Genomic DNA, 16556 nt, shown 5'->3' with positions numbered 1-16556 from the left:
GGATGTGAATGGAGCTTCAGGTCCTGGCAAGCTTCTGCTGCAGGACTAGGGTCTGAATTGTGGGTCATCTGAGGGCTTCCGAAAGGACTCGGTGGGCAGCCCGTGTGGCTCATCGGGTAGCTGGCAGTGCCAAGGAGATGGGAGCAAGGTGGGGGAAGCTTTGTGGATGACATGCCGGCGGGCGACAGTGTTAGGGTCAGGATGAGCTGCAGTGGCGCTGCAGTGCTGAGGGAAGGCATGCCAAGGAGGTGCTAGCCATCCGGGCATCCAGCAGGCTATCTGGCAGTCAGGTGTCATTTGCCTGGCCCTGATCTTCTGTGGAGAAGAAAGGTCACAGGGAAAGGTGAACCACACTGTGCGTGGGGCATGCGCTCCCGTTGCAATGTGCTGGATCATTCTCTCTTCCTCCACCCAAGGGCATTTTTTTTTTTTACCTTACCAGGTCAGCACCTGGTATTTTGGCCAGATGAATGGCCCCCTGTAGAGAGCACTTGTCTGACCAAGGGGCCGATTCCTGCTGACTTGTTACACTGATAAAAAGTCCCCAAGTATGTGGGTGAGCCAGCTGGGCAGTAGACCATTGCTCTTGCTTCCGGAAAGCAATGCATCTGGACTCTGAATGCCATCTGCTTTGAAAATTCATTTCTAACCAAAAAGTTTCCCATAGCCAGCTCAAGTTGGAGGGGGGTGGGGTGGGGAGATATATTTTTAGCCTGCTCCACACCTGTAATTTCAACCAGGCTACCTATTTTTACCCAGAGTCGGAGCAACTTAAAACCTCCTTCATAATTAAAGGGACTCAAGTTCTCCTCTGTAACCGAGGAAGAGACCATCTGAGGGTTGGCCATCAGCAGCGTATGGGCCGAGATCCCGCTGGCAGTCTTGGTTGTCTCCCATGCAGTCCTGTACCTAGACCCTGCACTGTGTGCACAAGAGGTGCTGTCGTGTGAGGCCACTGAAGGCGAGACTTCTTGTCTGGATGTCTCGGGGGACAGGAGGGGAGAAGGGGAGCAGCATGCCTGCGGTCACCCTACTCTCCAGTTTTACACTCTCTCCTCACACTAAGATGACAGCACCGAGGTGCTGGGTGACAGGAAGAGGAGAAACAAGCAAGGGCTGAGGTCACCTGGGCAGGGTCACAAAACATGCTGCCCCTCCAGGACCTGGGGCCTGTGAACCCAGCCATAGAAGCCTGACAGGTAGGCCCTGGAAAGTCAACTAGGCCACCATCTCCCAATAGGAAGAGCCCGAGGCCCAGAGAGACCATAATGACTCATGCATGGGGTCTACCCCTAACCCAGGCAGGAGCTGCTTCTAATAAATAGACTGCCCCATCAGTGGCTCTCTGGGGAGCCTGGGGCAGTTGGTGGCTCCGACAAAGAGGGTTTCCTGTATCCAAAGACCCGTGAGGTCCTTGGCAGTGACCCAAGCTGCCCGTTCGCTCTGCCCCAGCACCCTACCCAGAATGCAGAGCCGTCGAGCTGCTGCCTACATGGGGCTGCCTTTGCAGGCTGCACCGACTCCGTTTCCCAATCGCCTAAAGGTCGTCTGGTTCAGTTTCTGGTTCCCTTGGCTGTGTCCTTTCTCCCAAAATGCCTGTAACTATTAGCCTGGGTACCAGGCACTGAAAGAAAAAGATGTGCCTCTGGCCCATAAATTTGAATGATTTATGAAACCTGTAAATCCCTTTGGGCTGCTTGACATATACCCCCATCTCAATGCTTGCTTAATAGGAGTCCAGGAGCTAGTGGTTTTTAATTGAATGGCATTTTATGAGGCCGAGGCAACCTCTGCCCTCGCCCTAGCACCCCCTACCCCCTACCTCCGGCTCAGTGCTTCGTCTGTCTCACAGTCAGAACTCCAGCACCCTGATGCCTTAACACCTCCTCCTTACCAAGGCCCCGCCCATTGGCCTGCCACAGTCCTGCTCGGCTCCTCCCCTTCCCCTAGGCCACGCCCCCACTGGCCCTGCTCCCTTCCTTGATACCCCAGGTTGACTTCTCATGAAGGAGCCTTAGTGGTGTGGTGGGCACCACAAAGTGAGCGGTTCAACCATCCACACTCGGGATAGCAAGGGGGGCTTTCTGCTTTCATAAGGACTCACAGTCCCGGAAACCCACCGGGCCAGTTCTCCTGCCCTATTGGCTCCCTGTGAGTTGGAATCTCCGCGATGACAGTGGGTTTGATTTCTGGTTTCAAAGGCCAATGCCTCCCCAGGTTGGGCCCGTGTGCTCTTGCCCGCTCCCTGCCCCCCAGCTGTCTCCCTTGCGCCTTAGCACTTGCGTGACACCAGTCACTCCCAAGGACCTACCTGGGACTGGACTGTTTGCCAGGCAGATAATCTCTCCTCTGGACGCAAAGGGAGTGGCAGGTGCCCTGAGAGATGCCAGCACGGGAGGCCCCCTCTGAGCGCCAGCTGTCCCCTGTCCGAGGAAGCAGCTGCCAAGTGGAGAGGAGCAAGGGTCTCCATGGAAAGGAAAGGAGTGTCTCAGGCCAGGTGAGCGCAGGTGACCGGAGAGAGGGGCAGTGGGTGGAGTCAGCTGGGGGTAGTGGGAGGTTTGGAGGCCCATGGAGTGCAAAGGACTTTGAATTTGAACTTTCTGAGTTGGGTCACAGAGGCAGGGGAAGTGGTATGAAGCAGATGGTATTTTCAGTGGCTTGTGCCGCTGGTGGTGGGAAAGGTGGGTCCGAAGGGGTAAACTTGGAAGCTGAGATATTGGAAGTGAGCAAGGGTGCAGGGCATGTGGGGGGGGGTGACTGGCCCAGGTGGAGAAGAGGATATGGGTTTGCAAACTATTTTGATGGTAAAATTCATTGCATGAAGGTAGCCTTCATTGTATGTAAGGGGGCTCAAGGAGAGGGACAACCTACAGAGCTGACCCCTGGGTCTCTAGCCTGGTCCTAAAGTGGCAGAGTATGCCTCAGGTAGAAAGAATAGTTGGAGAGGGAAAGGCAGACTCAGCTAAGGACAAGCTGAGGACCTGAGCCTGGCGAGGGGATTGCGCTGGTGGCACTGATGGAAGATAGGACATGTAGCTGCGGATGTGAACACCATCACTTGGCCCCATGGGGAGTAGGGAGGGGATGGAACGGAGCTGAGGGCAGACTCCTGCCTGAGATTGAGGACCGTGGTTTTATGAAAAGCACAAAGACCAGGAAGCAGAGGGGTTCAAAGAGGGGTAGGTAGGGGGGTGCGGGCCACAATGAGGGCCTTGTCCGTGTCTCCTGTCTCCATTTGCCCATGACATCTTCCCTCTTCTGGCCCTGGCCCTGACACCTCTCTGGACCATGCTGCCCACAGCAGGCCCGGTGGGGGCGGGGGACGAGAATGGATACCTGGATACCCATACACGTCGCTTCTCTTGGACCTCAACCCTGAGTCACAACTATGAGGCTCAGAGTCACTGATTCATGGCTGTGAGCTTCTGGCGGCAACATGGCCCCGGGTGGCTGGACCCCGAGTCCCCACTCGCACACCTGCCTGCAGCTGTGTGTCCCTTCTTTGCAGGGCCCTTCACCATGGGCAGCTCTGCTCCTCCGCCTCATGGGGATTGTGCCACGGGTGTGCCACATGATCCAGCCCCTCTCTGATTGCTGCCTGCCAGGTTGGTTCCGTGTGCACTGGTGTGGTGGCTGCTCTAGTGTGACTTCTGGCCTCTTCTGCCCCCAAACTTAGCCACTCTGCACCATCCTTTCCTGCCTCGTCTCCCACCATTCGGGAGTCGTTCCAACACAGAGCGCCGTTGATTCTCGAACACCCGCTTCAACTGTCATCTGTAAAACACGGAAGCCAATGTAAAATACCTAACAAGCCCCATCTTTTAACACTGCCCTTTACCCCCCACCAACCTGTAATGGGGGCTTTTCCAGACCGCCTCCCAAGCTGTACACTTCTCTGTGTGAGCAAGGTCAAATTGCATGCATTGATAAGCAACCTGCTTTCTCCTCGACCAATATATTTCAGAGATATAAGGCATCGGGCTACTAACCGCAAGGTCAGCAGTTTGAAACCATGAGCCACTCCACAGGAGAAAGACAGGGTGTCTGCTCTCGCCAAGAGTTCCAGGCTCAGAGACTCACAAGGACAATTCTACCCTGACCTACAGGGTCACGATGAGTCAGAGTTGGCTGGACGGCAGTGAGTTTGGGTTTGGTTTGGTTTTTAGCATGGCAGTAAGGAGCCCTGGGGGCATAATGGTTACCCGTTGGGCTGCTGCCCCTTGCACGATCAGCAGTTCGAAACAACCAGCTGCTTTGCAGGAGAAAGACGAGGCTTTCCACGCCTGAAGGGATTTCCAGTCTCGGTTTTCTACCTTGTCCTTATGAAGTCGCTATGAGCCAGAATTGACTCGATGGCAGTGGGTGTTTTAGTGGAGCTACATGGTACTACACAAAGATCCATCTCCTATTGTCAGAAGAGACCAGTCCCCGGAAAAGGACGGCATGCTTGGCAAAGCGGGGCAGCAGCGGACCACAGGCAGTCCCTCCCCAGGTGACTTGAATGGCCACAGTGGCTGCCGCAGGGAGAACAACAGTGAGGAGGGCGCAGGCTGAGCGGTGTTTGGTTCTGTTGTACACGGTCGGAACCAACTCGATGGCAGCCCACAACACCACCACACAGAATCCCACGGTGTTTCATAATGTGGTCATCCTTTCCCTCCTGGCGGACAGGGAGGTGCTGTACAATTGATCACTATTCCTAAGAGTGCCGGAGGGAACCTTTGTCGGCAGGCCTGCGCCGTCGGTGAACTTCTCCCTTAGCTGAGATTCCTAGGAGTGACGTAACCGGATTGCAAAGACAGGCACATGATAAGTATGGACAGACTACTCGGTTGTCGGCCACAAAGAGCAATGCGGCCGTCTCACCCAACAGCGTGGCTTGTCAACAGAGGCCATGCCATTCCCTTGACTCTCTCCTAGCCAGCTGGGTAAACAAAGCCCCTTCCTTGCTGGGCCTGGCATTCCTCCCATGGCCGCGGAGTCTGAGTACACTGCCATGTGCCGACTGACCAGCTGTGTGGAGTTTGTGGCCTGTGCAGTCCTATCGCTTGCCATGCTCCTCTCCGGATGTTTGCTTTGATGCCATGGATTTGAAGGAGCTCATTCTATGCTAAGGGGATGGCTCCTTTGTTGGCTGTGTCTGGTGCTAGAATTTTCTCTTCATCGCTTATATTGTTCCATTTGTTGCTTCTATTGTGTTGCTTCTATTTGACTCTTGGCTGTGGTGCTGTGGAATTCCTAAATTTTATAAGAGCTATTTATGCATGGTTTTTTGAGTAGTGGAGCGAGGCAAATAGAACTTGAAGAGTAAAAATTTGGCTTTCTTGGCCTTTGACTAGTCTTTGCTCACTCAATACCTTTGGACACCTCCCTTAACTGCACCGGACTTTGGTTTGGCCAGCTCTGGCCCTCCCAGCCTCAGCCCAGCTGCTTAGGGGAGGTGTCTGTGCCCGGACTTTGGAACCAGGCTGATGGACTTTTTTCTGGATTCCTCTAGCCCAGGCCTTGCCTAGGACCGTGGCTTTCAGGACGGGTGGGTTCCTTGTTCCCACGTGTTGTTGGAGTACCTACTGTACCCACGCTGTCATGTTCGGGGCTCTGCAAAGGCTAGAACCCCATGTCTGGATAAAAGGCAAAAGGGGAAGCCCTGAGAGACTCCCTCATTTCTTCACTGTTCCCCAGCGAGCAAGCGGCAGGTCAGAGCACAGCCCCAGCCCCACTGCCCGGGACGTCCTGCTCTCTGATCACAGGCCCGACCGCTGCCATCCCGTGGCCTCCTCACTCACCCCCTCTGAGCAGGGGACACACTTCCTGCAGACTGCTGCCCATCCTGTGTCCCCTTGGGAAGGGATTTTTGAGTTCTGCACGGTACCTTACTGGCCCCTTTTCCACACACACTTCTGTTCCACTTCTTTAACATTATGTCAAACACAGCCCTGCATGGTCTGCCCTTCCCATTCTGCGTTATAAATAACCAGTGTGGATCCATCTTAATGGCTGCATAGTATTCCGGCAAGCTGATGAGCCCTTAATTCTTTGAATCATCTTCTCATTGTGAAGCCTTCGAGCCTCCCATTTGTGTTATTGCAGATAATGATGCAGTGTGCATCTTTGAATAGAAAGCTTTTTGCCTCTCTTGAATTATCTCCAGAGGGAAAATCCGCAGGAGCCGGATTACTGAGTGAAAGGCAGCAACAAGAGGGCGGGTGCTTTAGTGGGCTGTGGCATCACTTTCTGAAAATGGGTACCCAGATGCCAACGCCATCAGGAGTGCAGGCACACGTCCGTCAGTTTCATTTTAATCTCTGTGGCCTTGGGTGTTAATAATTAAGTACATTTTGACCATTTTAATATACTTAAAAGGATACCCCAATGGCGTTTTCATTTGTGTTTCTTAACAATGAATCAGAGAGGAGCATTTGCTGGACAACGGAGCAAGCAGATAGGAAGTTCTGTGAGCAGAAGGGTCCAGAAAAGAGGCCTGCTAACACCTGACCCCAGCTCGCAGTCTCTCCCACCCCCACCACGCAGGTGCAGATGCCAGCAGAACCCGCCACTCACCTGGGGCAGGCCAGCCTGGCATGCTCAGCTCCCGGAGAGTGGCCTCTGCCCTCCCTGCTGTTCCTCACTGCCCAGGGCAGGCATGGCAGGACCCAGGCACCCACCACCCTTCGACTCTTTCCTGTTCCGTTTTCCTCCATTTCGTTCCATTTCCTGCATTTTCTTCCCTTCTAATTTTCCGATCTAAAATGATCAGGAATGAACTGAAACCACACCCCGTCCCCCAGAAGTTCATTTGAATTGCCCGGTAGCACATGGTCATAAATTGCTCTTGAATTAAATTCTTTGGCTTCAGTCCAGAATAATTTCTTAATCATGAGGGCAATTAGTAGCATGGGCACTCTTAGTACATTGCTGTTTTAAGTGGTTTCATTCTTAATGTGTCTCCACGAGGGACATGCCTGCCCTCTGGGCTGGTCGCCCTCAGAGAACTCAATTCTCCAGACCGTGTGGACAAACTCAGCCAACTGTGTCAGGACTGCAGACCCCTCTTTATCGACAAGCCGGCAACCCAAATATCCCTAGATGCCAACAGTGGTTAAGGATTGTGGCCAACTTAGGTCAGACAGCCAACATGGGGTCTAGTTCCTGCCTGACTCCCAAGCCCTTGCTCACCTCTGACCTATCTATCCAGTCAGGGGTTGGCTAGAGGTATGGAGGCAGGAGGAGGGCGGATGGAGTCTGCACAAGGGTAGAGCAGGGTGCAGCTATGGAGGATGTGGGAAGGCAAAGGTGTGATCAGCCAGCGAAGCAGGGCTCTTGATCAATGCGCCCATTGATCTTCCCATCCTCAAGCTCGTTCATTCGGTGAGCACCCTACCATGACAACTGGAGACCGAGGATAGTGGGAAAAGGCTACCGTCTCTGCCCTCGGGGAGCTCCCATTCCGATGGGGAGTCACACGGGTAAATAGGAACGCACAGGAGGGCTTGCTAGGTGCTGGGACAGAAAAAGCCCAAGGTGCTCCAGGACAGCCACCTGGGATCCTATAGTCTTAACATGTCTACATATGCAGAGTTTTCACAAAATTAGCAACATGCCTCTGGAGTTTACGCACCTCCCCCCTCCACCACCGTACTTTTGTTTTAACCATGCTTTTTTACATCTGTGCCATAGACGTAGATGTTAATGGCACCACGTTAGTTCATGGATATGAGGAGGGAAATCGCTGCCTGTTTCCAGACCCAAGTTATGCTTGGTTTTTCTCATAAACAGCACCGGGCACCTTTGTGCTGCTAATCCATCATGCCCGGGTGATGGATCCCAGAGGCTATCCTGGGCTGGGAGGTGGACATAGGTGGTTCCTGAGTGTGCTGCCCTGTGGCCCTCCAAGGACGCACCCCAGTTTCTGGTGCTCGTCTTGTGCCCGGGGGACCTGTTTTTCTGCTGCGCGTAGTGCACGAGCAGGAGTTGCACATACACACACAGCTATGTCTGTGGACGTCAGTTGACAGTGTGCACTGTGACTGGGTACTCTGTGATTGAGCAAAGGAGGGCACATATCGCCAACTGAGGCTCATTAACAACGTGCTGGTAGCAAGTGGAGGTGGGGAGGCCAGCCTCCAGGGAGGCCACAGCAGCAGCAGGCCAGGTAGGCCAGGACAAAGGGAAGTGGGTCACTGCAGCCAGGAGAGGAAAGCCAAGACTCTCAAGTGATTTAAGTCAGCCGTCTTGATGTGTGGGGTTAGATGTGAGGTAAGAGGGGTGGGGATGGGCACTGCAGCTATCCCAAGGGTTTCTGGCACAAGGGATTTGGGGTGAGTGGGCCTCAGGAAGGTCACAGAACTTGTGTGCTTGGTGCTAGGAGGTCATGTGTACTGTGCCTGGCGTCCACCCTGTGGGAATCACTCAGGAGACGCCTGGGAGCCAAGAGTGCAGGGGAGGCACAAGAGCAGGGCTGGGGGTCAGCCTCACCCAGAGGCGGCCCGGAAAGAAACTTTGTGGGGACTGAGGGCTGAAGATACCGACCAGCAAATTGATCGGAATGCCCCCATTGATCATTGTCTATCCAGCTGTTGCGCTGCTTGGTGGACTTTTTCGTTTGTTGCGAATGGTTTGCGCTCAGCTGAAGGCCGGCGGTCCAAACCCACCCAGCAGTGCCCTGGAAGAAAGGCCTGGTGATCTGAGTCTGTCAACTAGCAGCCAGCGGGGCGGCCATCAAGGGTTGGGAGCCACTCAGTGGTTGCCGGTTTGGGTATCTTCTTTAGGGACTACTTGGCACCCTTTAGGGAGCCTGGGTGGCACAGTGGGCTAGGCATTGAGCCATAGGCATGGCGGTTCAAACCCACCAGCTGTTCGTTGGGAGACAGATGACACTGCTTACTCTGGAAGAGCTTTAGTCTTGGCCATCCAAAAGGGCCGTGCTAGTCTGTCCGATGGTCTCGCTGTGAGTCAGACTTGACTATGGCGGTGATTCGGGTTTGATACCTCCTGGCAACCTATTAAGGTAGGGGTTTTGTTTGTCTTATTTAAAGATCATCTTATTAGGAGCTCTTCCAGCTCTTAGAACAACCCACACATCAGTTGTATCAGGCATATTTGCACCTCTGTTGCCATCATTAATTTCTAAACATTTATTTCCTATTTGAGCCCTTGGTATCAGCTCTTTTCTCCTTCCCTCCCCCCATAACCCCTTGATAAATTTTAAATTATTTTAATTTTCTTATCTTACACTGACCACTGCGCTGTCCTTTCCCCCATGGTTTCTTTTGTCCATCCCCCCCCCACGTTGGGGTGTGTGTGTTATGTGTCAGTCATTGCGATGGGTTCCCTGTTCTCCCCACCTCTCCCCATCTTCTCCCTCCCCTCCTGGTATCACTACTCCCATTCCTGTTCCTGGATTCTGTGTGTCGTGAGCTCTTCTCTTTTATCTGTTCCTGTGTACAGGCTCCAGTCTAGCCTGCAGTGAAAGGCAGGACATGGGTCATGATAGTGGGGGGTGAGGAAGCCTCTAGGAACCAGAGGAATATTGCTCATTTCATTGGTGCTATACTGCACCCTGGTTGACTCATCCCTTCCTCGTGACCCTTCTGTGAGGGGATGTCCCATTGTCTACAGATGGGTTTTGGGTCTCTGCTCTGGCCCCCCTCATTCTCAATAATATGGGTTTGTTTGTGGTCTTCTGATGCCTGTTACCTGATCTCATGGACACCTCATGATTGCACAGGTTAGTGTGTTTCTTCCATGTTGCCTTGTTGCTTCTCAGCTAGATGGCTGCTTGTTTAATTTCAAGTCTTTAAGACCCCAGACGCTGTATCTTTTGATAGCCGGACACCATCTGCTTTTGAGATAGTTAAGGTTTATTGTGCCAACCTGGCCGATAAACACATGTGGGGTTAATTGAAGGGCGGAGGGATAAATCGCTCGTTGAGCCTCACCTTTCTAGTTCTCGGGTCTCTTGCTTTGTGATGGTTGGATCAAGGTGCAGCTGCCTTAGCCTGCTTCGGCTGGCAAGACTCACTTCCTGCAAGACATCCCTGAGGAGAAGCAGCATGGACCTACCCCAGTGTAGCTCTGGGTGCTGGAGCAGCTGTGTGGAGACCCCTGCCAGCGCTAAGATGCTTACACACTCACTGATTCAACTTTCCTCCTGCAGTCGGCATCATTGCGTGTGTTTTGTGAGATGGAGGAGGACTTTGTGGATTGGTGTTGGACATATGGGCTAATGTTGGACTTGGGCAGCACTGGGTTGGGATGCTTTCTTAAAGTACACTTAACCTTTATATGAAACTCTCTCTTATATACATATGTTCTTGCATTGAGGCAGGGCTTGAGCAGAGGCCCAAAGTCTACCCACTATCTTAGTGCATTTCCTTATAAATCTATGTACATAGGCCCATACCTCTATTTTTATGAATTAATGAATTAACATATGTACACACCTATGTGTATACCTCTATCCATAGCTTTGCTTTCCTAGATCTTTTACCTTCCTCCTGCCCCATAGGGTAGGTTTTTTAAAAAGCATTTTCAAGCATTTTGCTAGAGCAGAATCTAATATACATTTGTATTATATCAGATAATAATTATATTCTATATAATTAAAGTTGCTCTATTGAAAATTCCTTAATGTACTTTAAAAAATAATATTTTATGATGTTCTAGGTCAAAGTTTACACAGCAAATCCAGTTCCTCACTAGCAAGTTTTATAGAAATGGTTCTGTTACAATTTTTTTTAATGTGTTAGCTTTCTCATTATTTCCATTCTGTTTGCATTGATCTAGCTTCCCTCCCCCTCCTTGCCTTTGGTTTCGGTAATATTTGCTGTCTGGTCTATATAATTAGTTGTTCAAGGTCATTACTCACCAATCTGTTATTTGGCTGAAAGGTAGCCTACAGAAATAGCTTCACTTCCACAATCAATGTTTATCTTAGGGTGGTATCAGAGTTTCTTCTGGTCAGTAGATCTGGTTCAGTAGATCTGGCCTTACTTAGGAATTTGAGTTTTATTCTACTTTTCTCTGCTCTTCTATCTAGGACCTCTGCCATGTCCCTGGTCAGAGTGGTTGGGCACCATCTAGTGCTTCTGGTCTCATGTTAGAAGAGGCTGTGGTTCATGTGGGCTATTAGCCCCTGGATTAGTTTCTTCTTTGAACCTCTGATTTCTTCATTCTCTTTTGCACCATATGAGTAGAGACCAATAGTTGTATCTTAGATATCTGCTTGAAAGTTTTTAAGACCCCAGATGCCGCTCACCAGGTTAGCAGAGGAACTGGAAACCCAGGGTAGTTGGAATGAGTGGCCCTCAGGAAGGTTACAACATTACTTATACTTTTTTGTGAACTGTCTTCTGCCAATTGACTAAGTTGTCCCCCAAGAATTTGGGCCCAAGCCTTTTATTCCTGTAATTCAATCCTTCAAGTTGTTTAGAGCTGTCTAGAAAGCCTCCAAGGAGCCCTACCAGTGCTGCCAGGTGAGCTTTGGACTGGTAACCACAAGGTTGGCGGTTCAAACCTACCTGCTGCTCTGTGGGAGAAGAATGAGGCTGTCTGCTCCCAGAAAGACTTAGAGCCTTGGAAAACCCTGTATGTGTTTCCCATGGGTCAGAACTGACTTGATGGCAGTGGGTTAGGTTTTTGGAGTAGGCGGCCTCCATCACTGGACTCCTAGAGGTTTGTTACCCTTGCGGATCTACATGACTGCCCCAGGCTCCCTGTGTGTCCACGGTCACTCTGTCCTTACCTTCCACGGTACTCAGAGCATCTGGTGAGATCCCCACTGCTGGATTTCCCTTTGCACATATAAACCCTTGAAAACATTGCCTGTGAGCCTGGGTATAAACATTTCCCCAAAGCATTCAGATGATTCTTCACTCAATCCCATGTAACATGGCCCCCCTCCTTTTTAAAAAAATTCTCGCATGAGGCCTCAGAGGGCCCAGGAAGCAGCTTGGAGCATGGTTCAGAGTGTGGCCTCTGAGTGTAGCTAGAGCAAGCCAGTGCCAAGCCAGGGGACCCTGCACAAGTCACTGGCTTCTCTGTGAGGGTTGGAGAAGAAAGTGTGGGCAGTGCAAAGACGTGGCCCCAGTGCTTGCTGCTCAGCTCACAGTCCACCACTGACAGCTGCTGTTCAAAAACCGTGGTCCAGCATGGTTGGCTCCATGCCTTGTACCCCTAGGGCCAGTCAATATAACACAATTGCTAAGGATTCCTTCTCTCTCGGAAGACATACTAACTGTGCGCAGCCCAGCCTTCCCCAAGTCTCTTACATGCTAGGACAGGAGCTGCTTTCTGAATGGTGAACCTCATTTCAGGAAACTGCATTTGCCAGACCCCCATGGTGGAGCTGCTCAGTACTGGGTAGGACTCCCTTGGTGGGTGGGGTGGGGTGGGGGGACAGTGGCTCCAGCCCAGAGGGCTGAGTCTCAGACATAGCCTTCTACTGTGTGCTCCTGAGGAGGGAGGGGGAAGCAGACCGCAGGAGGGCATAACCCTCACGGAGCCTGTGGTGAGGGCTGCTTGGGCTCAGACCACTGAGCTAACAGTGATGGGCTGGTGTCCACGTAGACAGCCTATCTCTGGCTTTCGTTTTGCCGGTAGACTGTGAGGTGCGAGAGTCGAAGCAGGACGCTGATGGGAGGTTCTCTGAGAACCCACGGGATGTGTGGGGCGTGATGGCTGCTTTGGGGGTGGGGGCGGGTTATGAGAAGGGATGGGGCTCTGAGGGGGACAGCCTCCAGGACACCCTGACCAGCAGAGCAGATTTGGGGTCTGAGCCCTGGGAAGATGGAGCTCCCCCGGTGTGTGGGTGGGGTGTGTATGAAGTGGGGGTTAGAGAAGGCCACGGGGGATTCAGACTTTCAGAGAGCCCACGCAGAAGCCCGGCAGCTCGGTGGACAGGGAATGTGGGCCAGAGAAAGATAGACATCCCCAGCTGCTCGATGGCAGCAGCATCCAGGGAATTCCACTCCCCCGGGGCCCTGCCTGTTGCCTTTCTTCCTGACGGTGGACAGGTAGCTGCAGGTGGCTTGGGCACAGGTGTACCAGCCGCCCCAGCAGAGTCAGTGGGTGACCTGGTCTCGGGCGGCGACCCCAACTCCCAGGTTTCCCGCGCGCCCCTCGCATCCCAAGGGCGCCCTTCCCTTGGACATCCAGCCACGCTGCCCCTGCCGCAGAGGCCGGTCCCTTGGCTCCGATGTCTGCACGGGAAGCTGGGGTTTGCGGGAGCCCCGGGGTCGCCCGCAGAGGCCGCTCTCCCGGGGGAGGAGCCGGGGCGCTGCGCAGCCGCTCGCGCGCGGTGCCCACGGGGTGAGCGGGCTCGTGCACCGGCGGCGGCGGGCGGCAGTGGTGCATTGTGGTAGCGCGGACCCGGGACCCGCGAGCGCCCGCCCGCCTGCCCGCTGCTGCCGCCGCCGCCGCCACCGCCGGGCGGCCCGCCGAGCTGTGCGCGCGTGCCCGCGAGCCCCGGGCCCCGCGCCATGTAGCCCCCTGCGCCCCGAGGCCGCCCGGCGCGGGGATGAAGGGACGCGGCTGCTGGGAGACGGCCTCCGTGCGCTCCTTCTGCAGCTCCGGCTGCCTGAGTAAATTTAAGAAGGGTTAGTGCTGCCGCCCGCCCCCCGGCTCGCTGCATGCCCAGCCGCGGAGCCTCGGGTCGGGGGCGAGGCGAGGGGAGCGAGCGCCCCGGGAGTCTCAACGGAGGCCCCCCCAGCCATTCCGAGTGCTCGCGGGAGGACTGGGAGCGCCCAAGTTGCGCCCCCACCCCCGCTCCCATTGCAAGATGAAAAGACTTTGAAACGCCCTACCCCCCCTCCCTCCGCCCGCCCCCCATTTCTTCTGGCTGCTTCCCCAGGCGGGCGCATCTTCTGGAGTCTTCGCTTGGGGGCAAGTGGCCTCCCTGTCACTCCCCTCGCTGCGCCTCTGCCTCTGATGTCACAGTTGCTTCTCTGCGTGGAGCGTGCCGTGCGAGGGGGTTCCGGGAACCTGGGTCTCTGCATTCCCCCCCACCCCACCCTTTCCCTGCGTGCGCTTCCGACTCTTCCCAGACCGGGCATCGTGGAGAGGCACCCCCCTCCCCCCGTGTATAGTTTAACCCAAACCAGAGCTTTCTGGACAGAAGGGGAAGCAGCTGGCCCTGTTTAAGGCATCCTCCCTCCCTAGCACCCACCCTCCGCCCTCAGCACCCCCTGCCCCCACCCCCCTCGATTCCCCAGACTGGCGCTGATCTACCAAGGCTGGCCGAACCACCCACTGGGTGCATGTCATGGCCACTCCCCACCCTCTCAAACCCCCCCCCCATTTGAACCATGTGAAACAGTCCTGCCCTGAAGTTCCTGTCCCCCCCCCCCACACCACCCCCCAGGGAAGGTGTCCTGAGGACTGCCCCAGGGTGTGTGAGCGCTGGAGCCCGTATGGCTGGTCCCACAGGGGACTTCTTATTTATCAGCCTTCTACCTGCACATCCCTCCTTCCTGAGACTTGACACCTGTATGGCAGCGTCTTCGTGAGTGAAACCGGCTGTATTTATTGGGTCGCGTGTATCTTGTATCGTGTGAAACTGGGTGCAAGTATGGCTCTGACCTTGTGGCCGTGCATCCATTTAACTTAGGAGAGACGGTGTCTGGCAGAATCGTACACTGGCCGACCAGAAAGGAACGCCCTTGGATCTGTAGTAAACCTGCTCATGAAAGTCCTGGCCTGCTCACGACTCCGCGTGGCCCAGGGGCAGCCTGTACAGTGGACAGATTGAAGAAGCAGCCCCAGGTGGCCCATTTCAGGGAACCACCAGCTGAAGTCTTACCGTTTTTTCCGTTGTGAACACTGTGTTTCATTAGGAGCCGTCATGCTCAATGCCTTTGAACTGATGCCCACGCCGACCTACAGGACAAGGTGGCACAGCTCTGGTGGGGTTCTTTACTGGTGGTTTCAAAGGGCTGCCCTTGCTGCTCAAGCCCAGCGGGTAACCCAGAGCTGCCAGGGCTCCACTTTTAAGCATCCTCCGAGGTAATTTGCAAGTAAAATGTGGTCAAAGACTGTTTTCTGGTTTTGGATGAGGCTTACTTCCAGTTTTTATTTTCGGGTATAGTGTCATTTATACGGCAGTTATAAATGCTTTCTGCAGTATTTTTATGTGCTTTCTGTTGTCGGTTTTGGTGGATTCATTCTGGGGGTGAATTTTGGATGTAGCCAAAGAAGACACAGAAAGGAACTGCCTCTTAGTGAAGAGGTTCGGTGGGCCCAGCTGGTGGGTTTCTTGAATGCTCTTCTCTGGAAGTCTTGCCACCAGGTTTGATCTGTGGTCTGCTTGCTTTCTGCCGGGTGGTGGGAGGGACTGTTCCCTCCGTATGGTATCGGCAGGGGGCGGGTGTATTTCTCCCTCAAGATGTAAGACCCCCCTTTGGGGGGGGGTTTGGTTTGGCTTTTAATAATCGTGAGATCGGCCACCAGAGTTGGAATTAAAAGACTCTTTTTATTAACTGAGACCAGTGACTGCCTCAGACCAACGCAGGGGCTTGAGAGAGCAGCTCTTTGCACACCGATAGGGATGTGCACTCGTACTTTTACCATCTACAGTTGTACACAAGCCTTAATTAAGCCTTTCCAGCACCAATCTCCATTGACTTCACTCCCCTCATCTTGGGTCTTGCCTGCAGCCTTGTCTCCGCAGGTCTACAGCTGTGCGGGATGTCAGGGCTCATGCTGAGGCTCTTAGCCAGACTTGCCTTTCATATGGTAATTTAAGGCCTCACCTAACACAACCGAATGTTTACAGAGGCAATATAGTGTTAGTTTGGCTAAGATTGGCCTCTTGAAAATGGACTCTCCTCAACACTTCCCATCAGGGACATGCTCTGCACAGCTAGTTGGGAGAGAAGGGAACTGAGGCTCAGGAGGTTGAGTGTGGGCAAACTGGGGCGTGCGTGCCCCTTGGCGCCTTTGAATGTGGGCCTAGCAAAGCCAGAACCGAAGGCCTTTTGTTTAGAGAAACCATAAAGCTCCCAGTTTTTTTAAAAAAACCCAAACCAACCTCCTGGCAACCCTATAGGGCAGGTTGGAATTGCCTCTGTGTGTTTCTAAGACTGCATCTCTTTATGGGAGCAGAAATCCCCATCTTTCTCCTGTGGGGTGGCCAGTGGTTTCAGACTGCTGACCTCGCGGTTAGCAGCCCCACGCACAAACACTTTGCTGCCAGAGCTCATCTCACCAGTCCTTAAATGTTCCCCCAAACAAAACATGTCCTTCGAGGATACCCTGTGAGTTTAAGCGGCAGATAACATCTCTGAGAACTGGCTTGAGGTCTCCACCTTGCCAGCACAAGAGCTAGAGAGAGGTAGGTGAGGCCTGCAGGAGGCTTAGGCAGGTCAGCTCTTGGATGGGAGGTGAGCCCCCTCACACTGCAGTGTCACAGATTTAGGCATGGGAGTCTCGTCCCCAGCATGCAGATTAGGGTGAGGCTGGCAAGTGCCTCTCAGGCATATTGAACACCATTGAATTGAATGAATGGTCAGTCTAGGCAAAAATTTCCCCAATTTTCTAGATTCCCATTGAAATTGCACCGC

At 53.6% G+C, this 16556-nt stretch overlaps 1 protein-coding gene across 2 annotated transcripts in view; it reads left to right on the top strand.

Annotated features, from left to right (window-relative positions):
- OSBP2 (oxysterol binding protein 2) overlaps positions 1 to 16556 on the top strand; it is a 158974-nt gene that overhangs the window by 91415 nt on the left and 51003 nt on the right. The window contains exon 1 of one of the 2 annotated variants that reach the window (XM_075533921.1): positions 13517 to 13595. The exons of the other annotated variant lie outside the window; for it this stretch is intronic. Within the exon in view, the coding sequence (XP_075390036.1) occupies positions 13517 to 13595 (79 nt within the window). Of the gene's footprint in view, positions 1 to 13516; positions 13596 to 16556 lie in introns of those variants that run through there. 2 annotated transcript variants of the gene reach the window in all.

The sequence above is a fragment of the Tenrec ecaudatus genome, chromosome 16 (genome assembly GCF_050624435.1).
Source record: "Tenrec ecaudatus isolate mTenEca1 chromosome 16, mTenEca1.hap1, whole genome shotgun sequence".
Classification (NCBI taxonomy): Eukaryota; Metazoa; Chordata; class Mammalia; order Afrosoricida; family Tenrecidae; genus Tenrec; species Tenrec ecaudatus.
The sequence above is the reverse complement of the archived record's forward strand: the minus strand, read 5'-3'. Positions and strand labels throughout refer to the sequence as shown.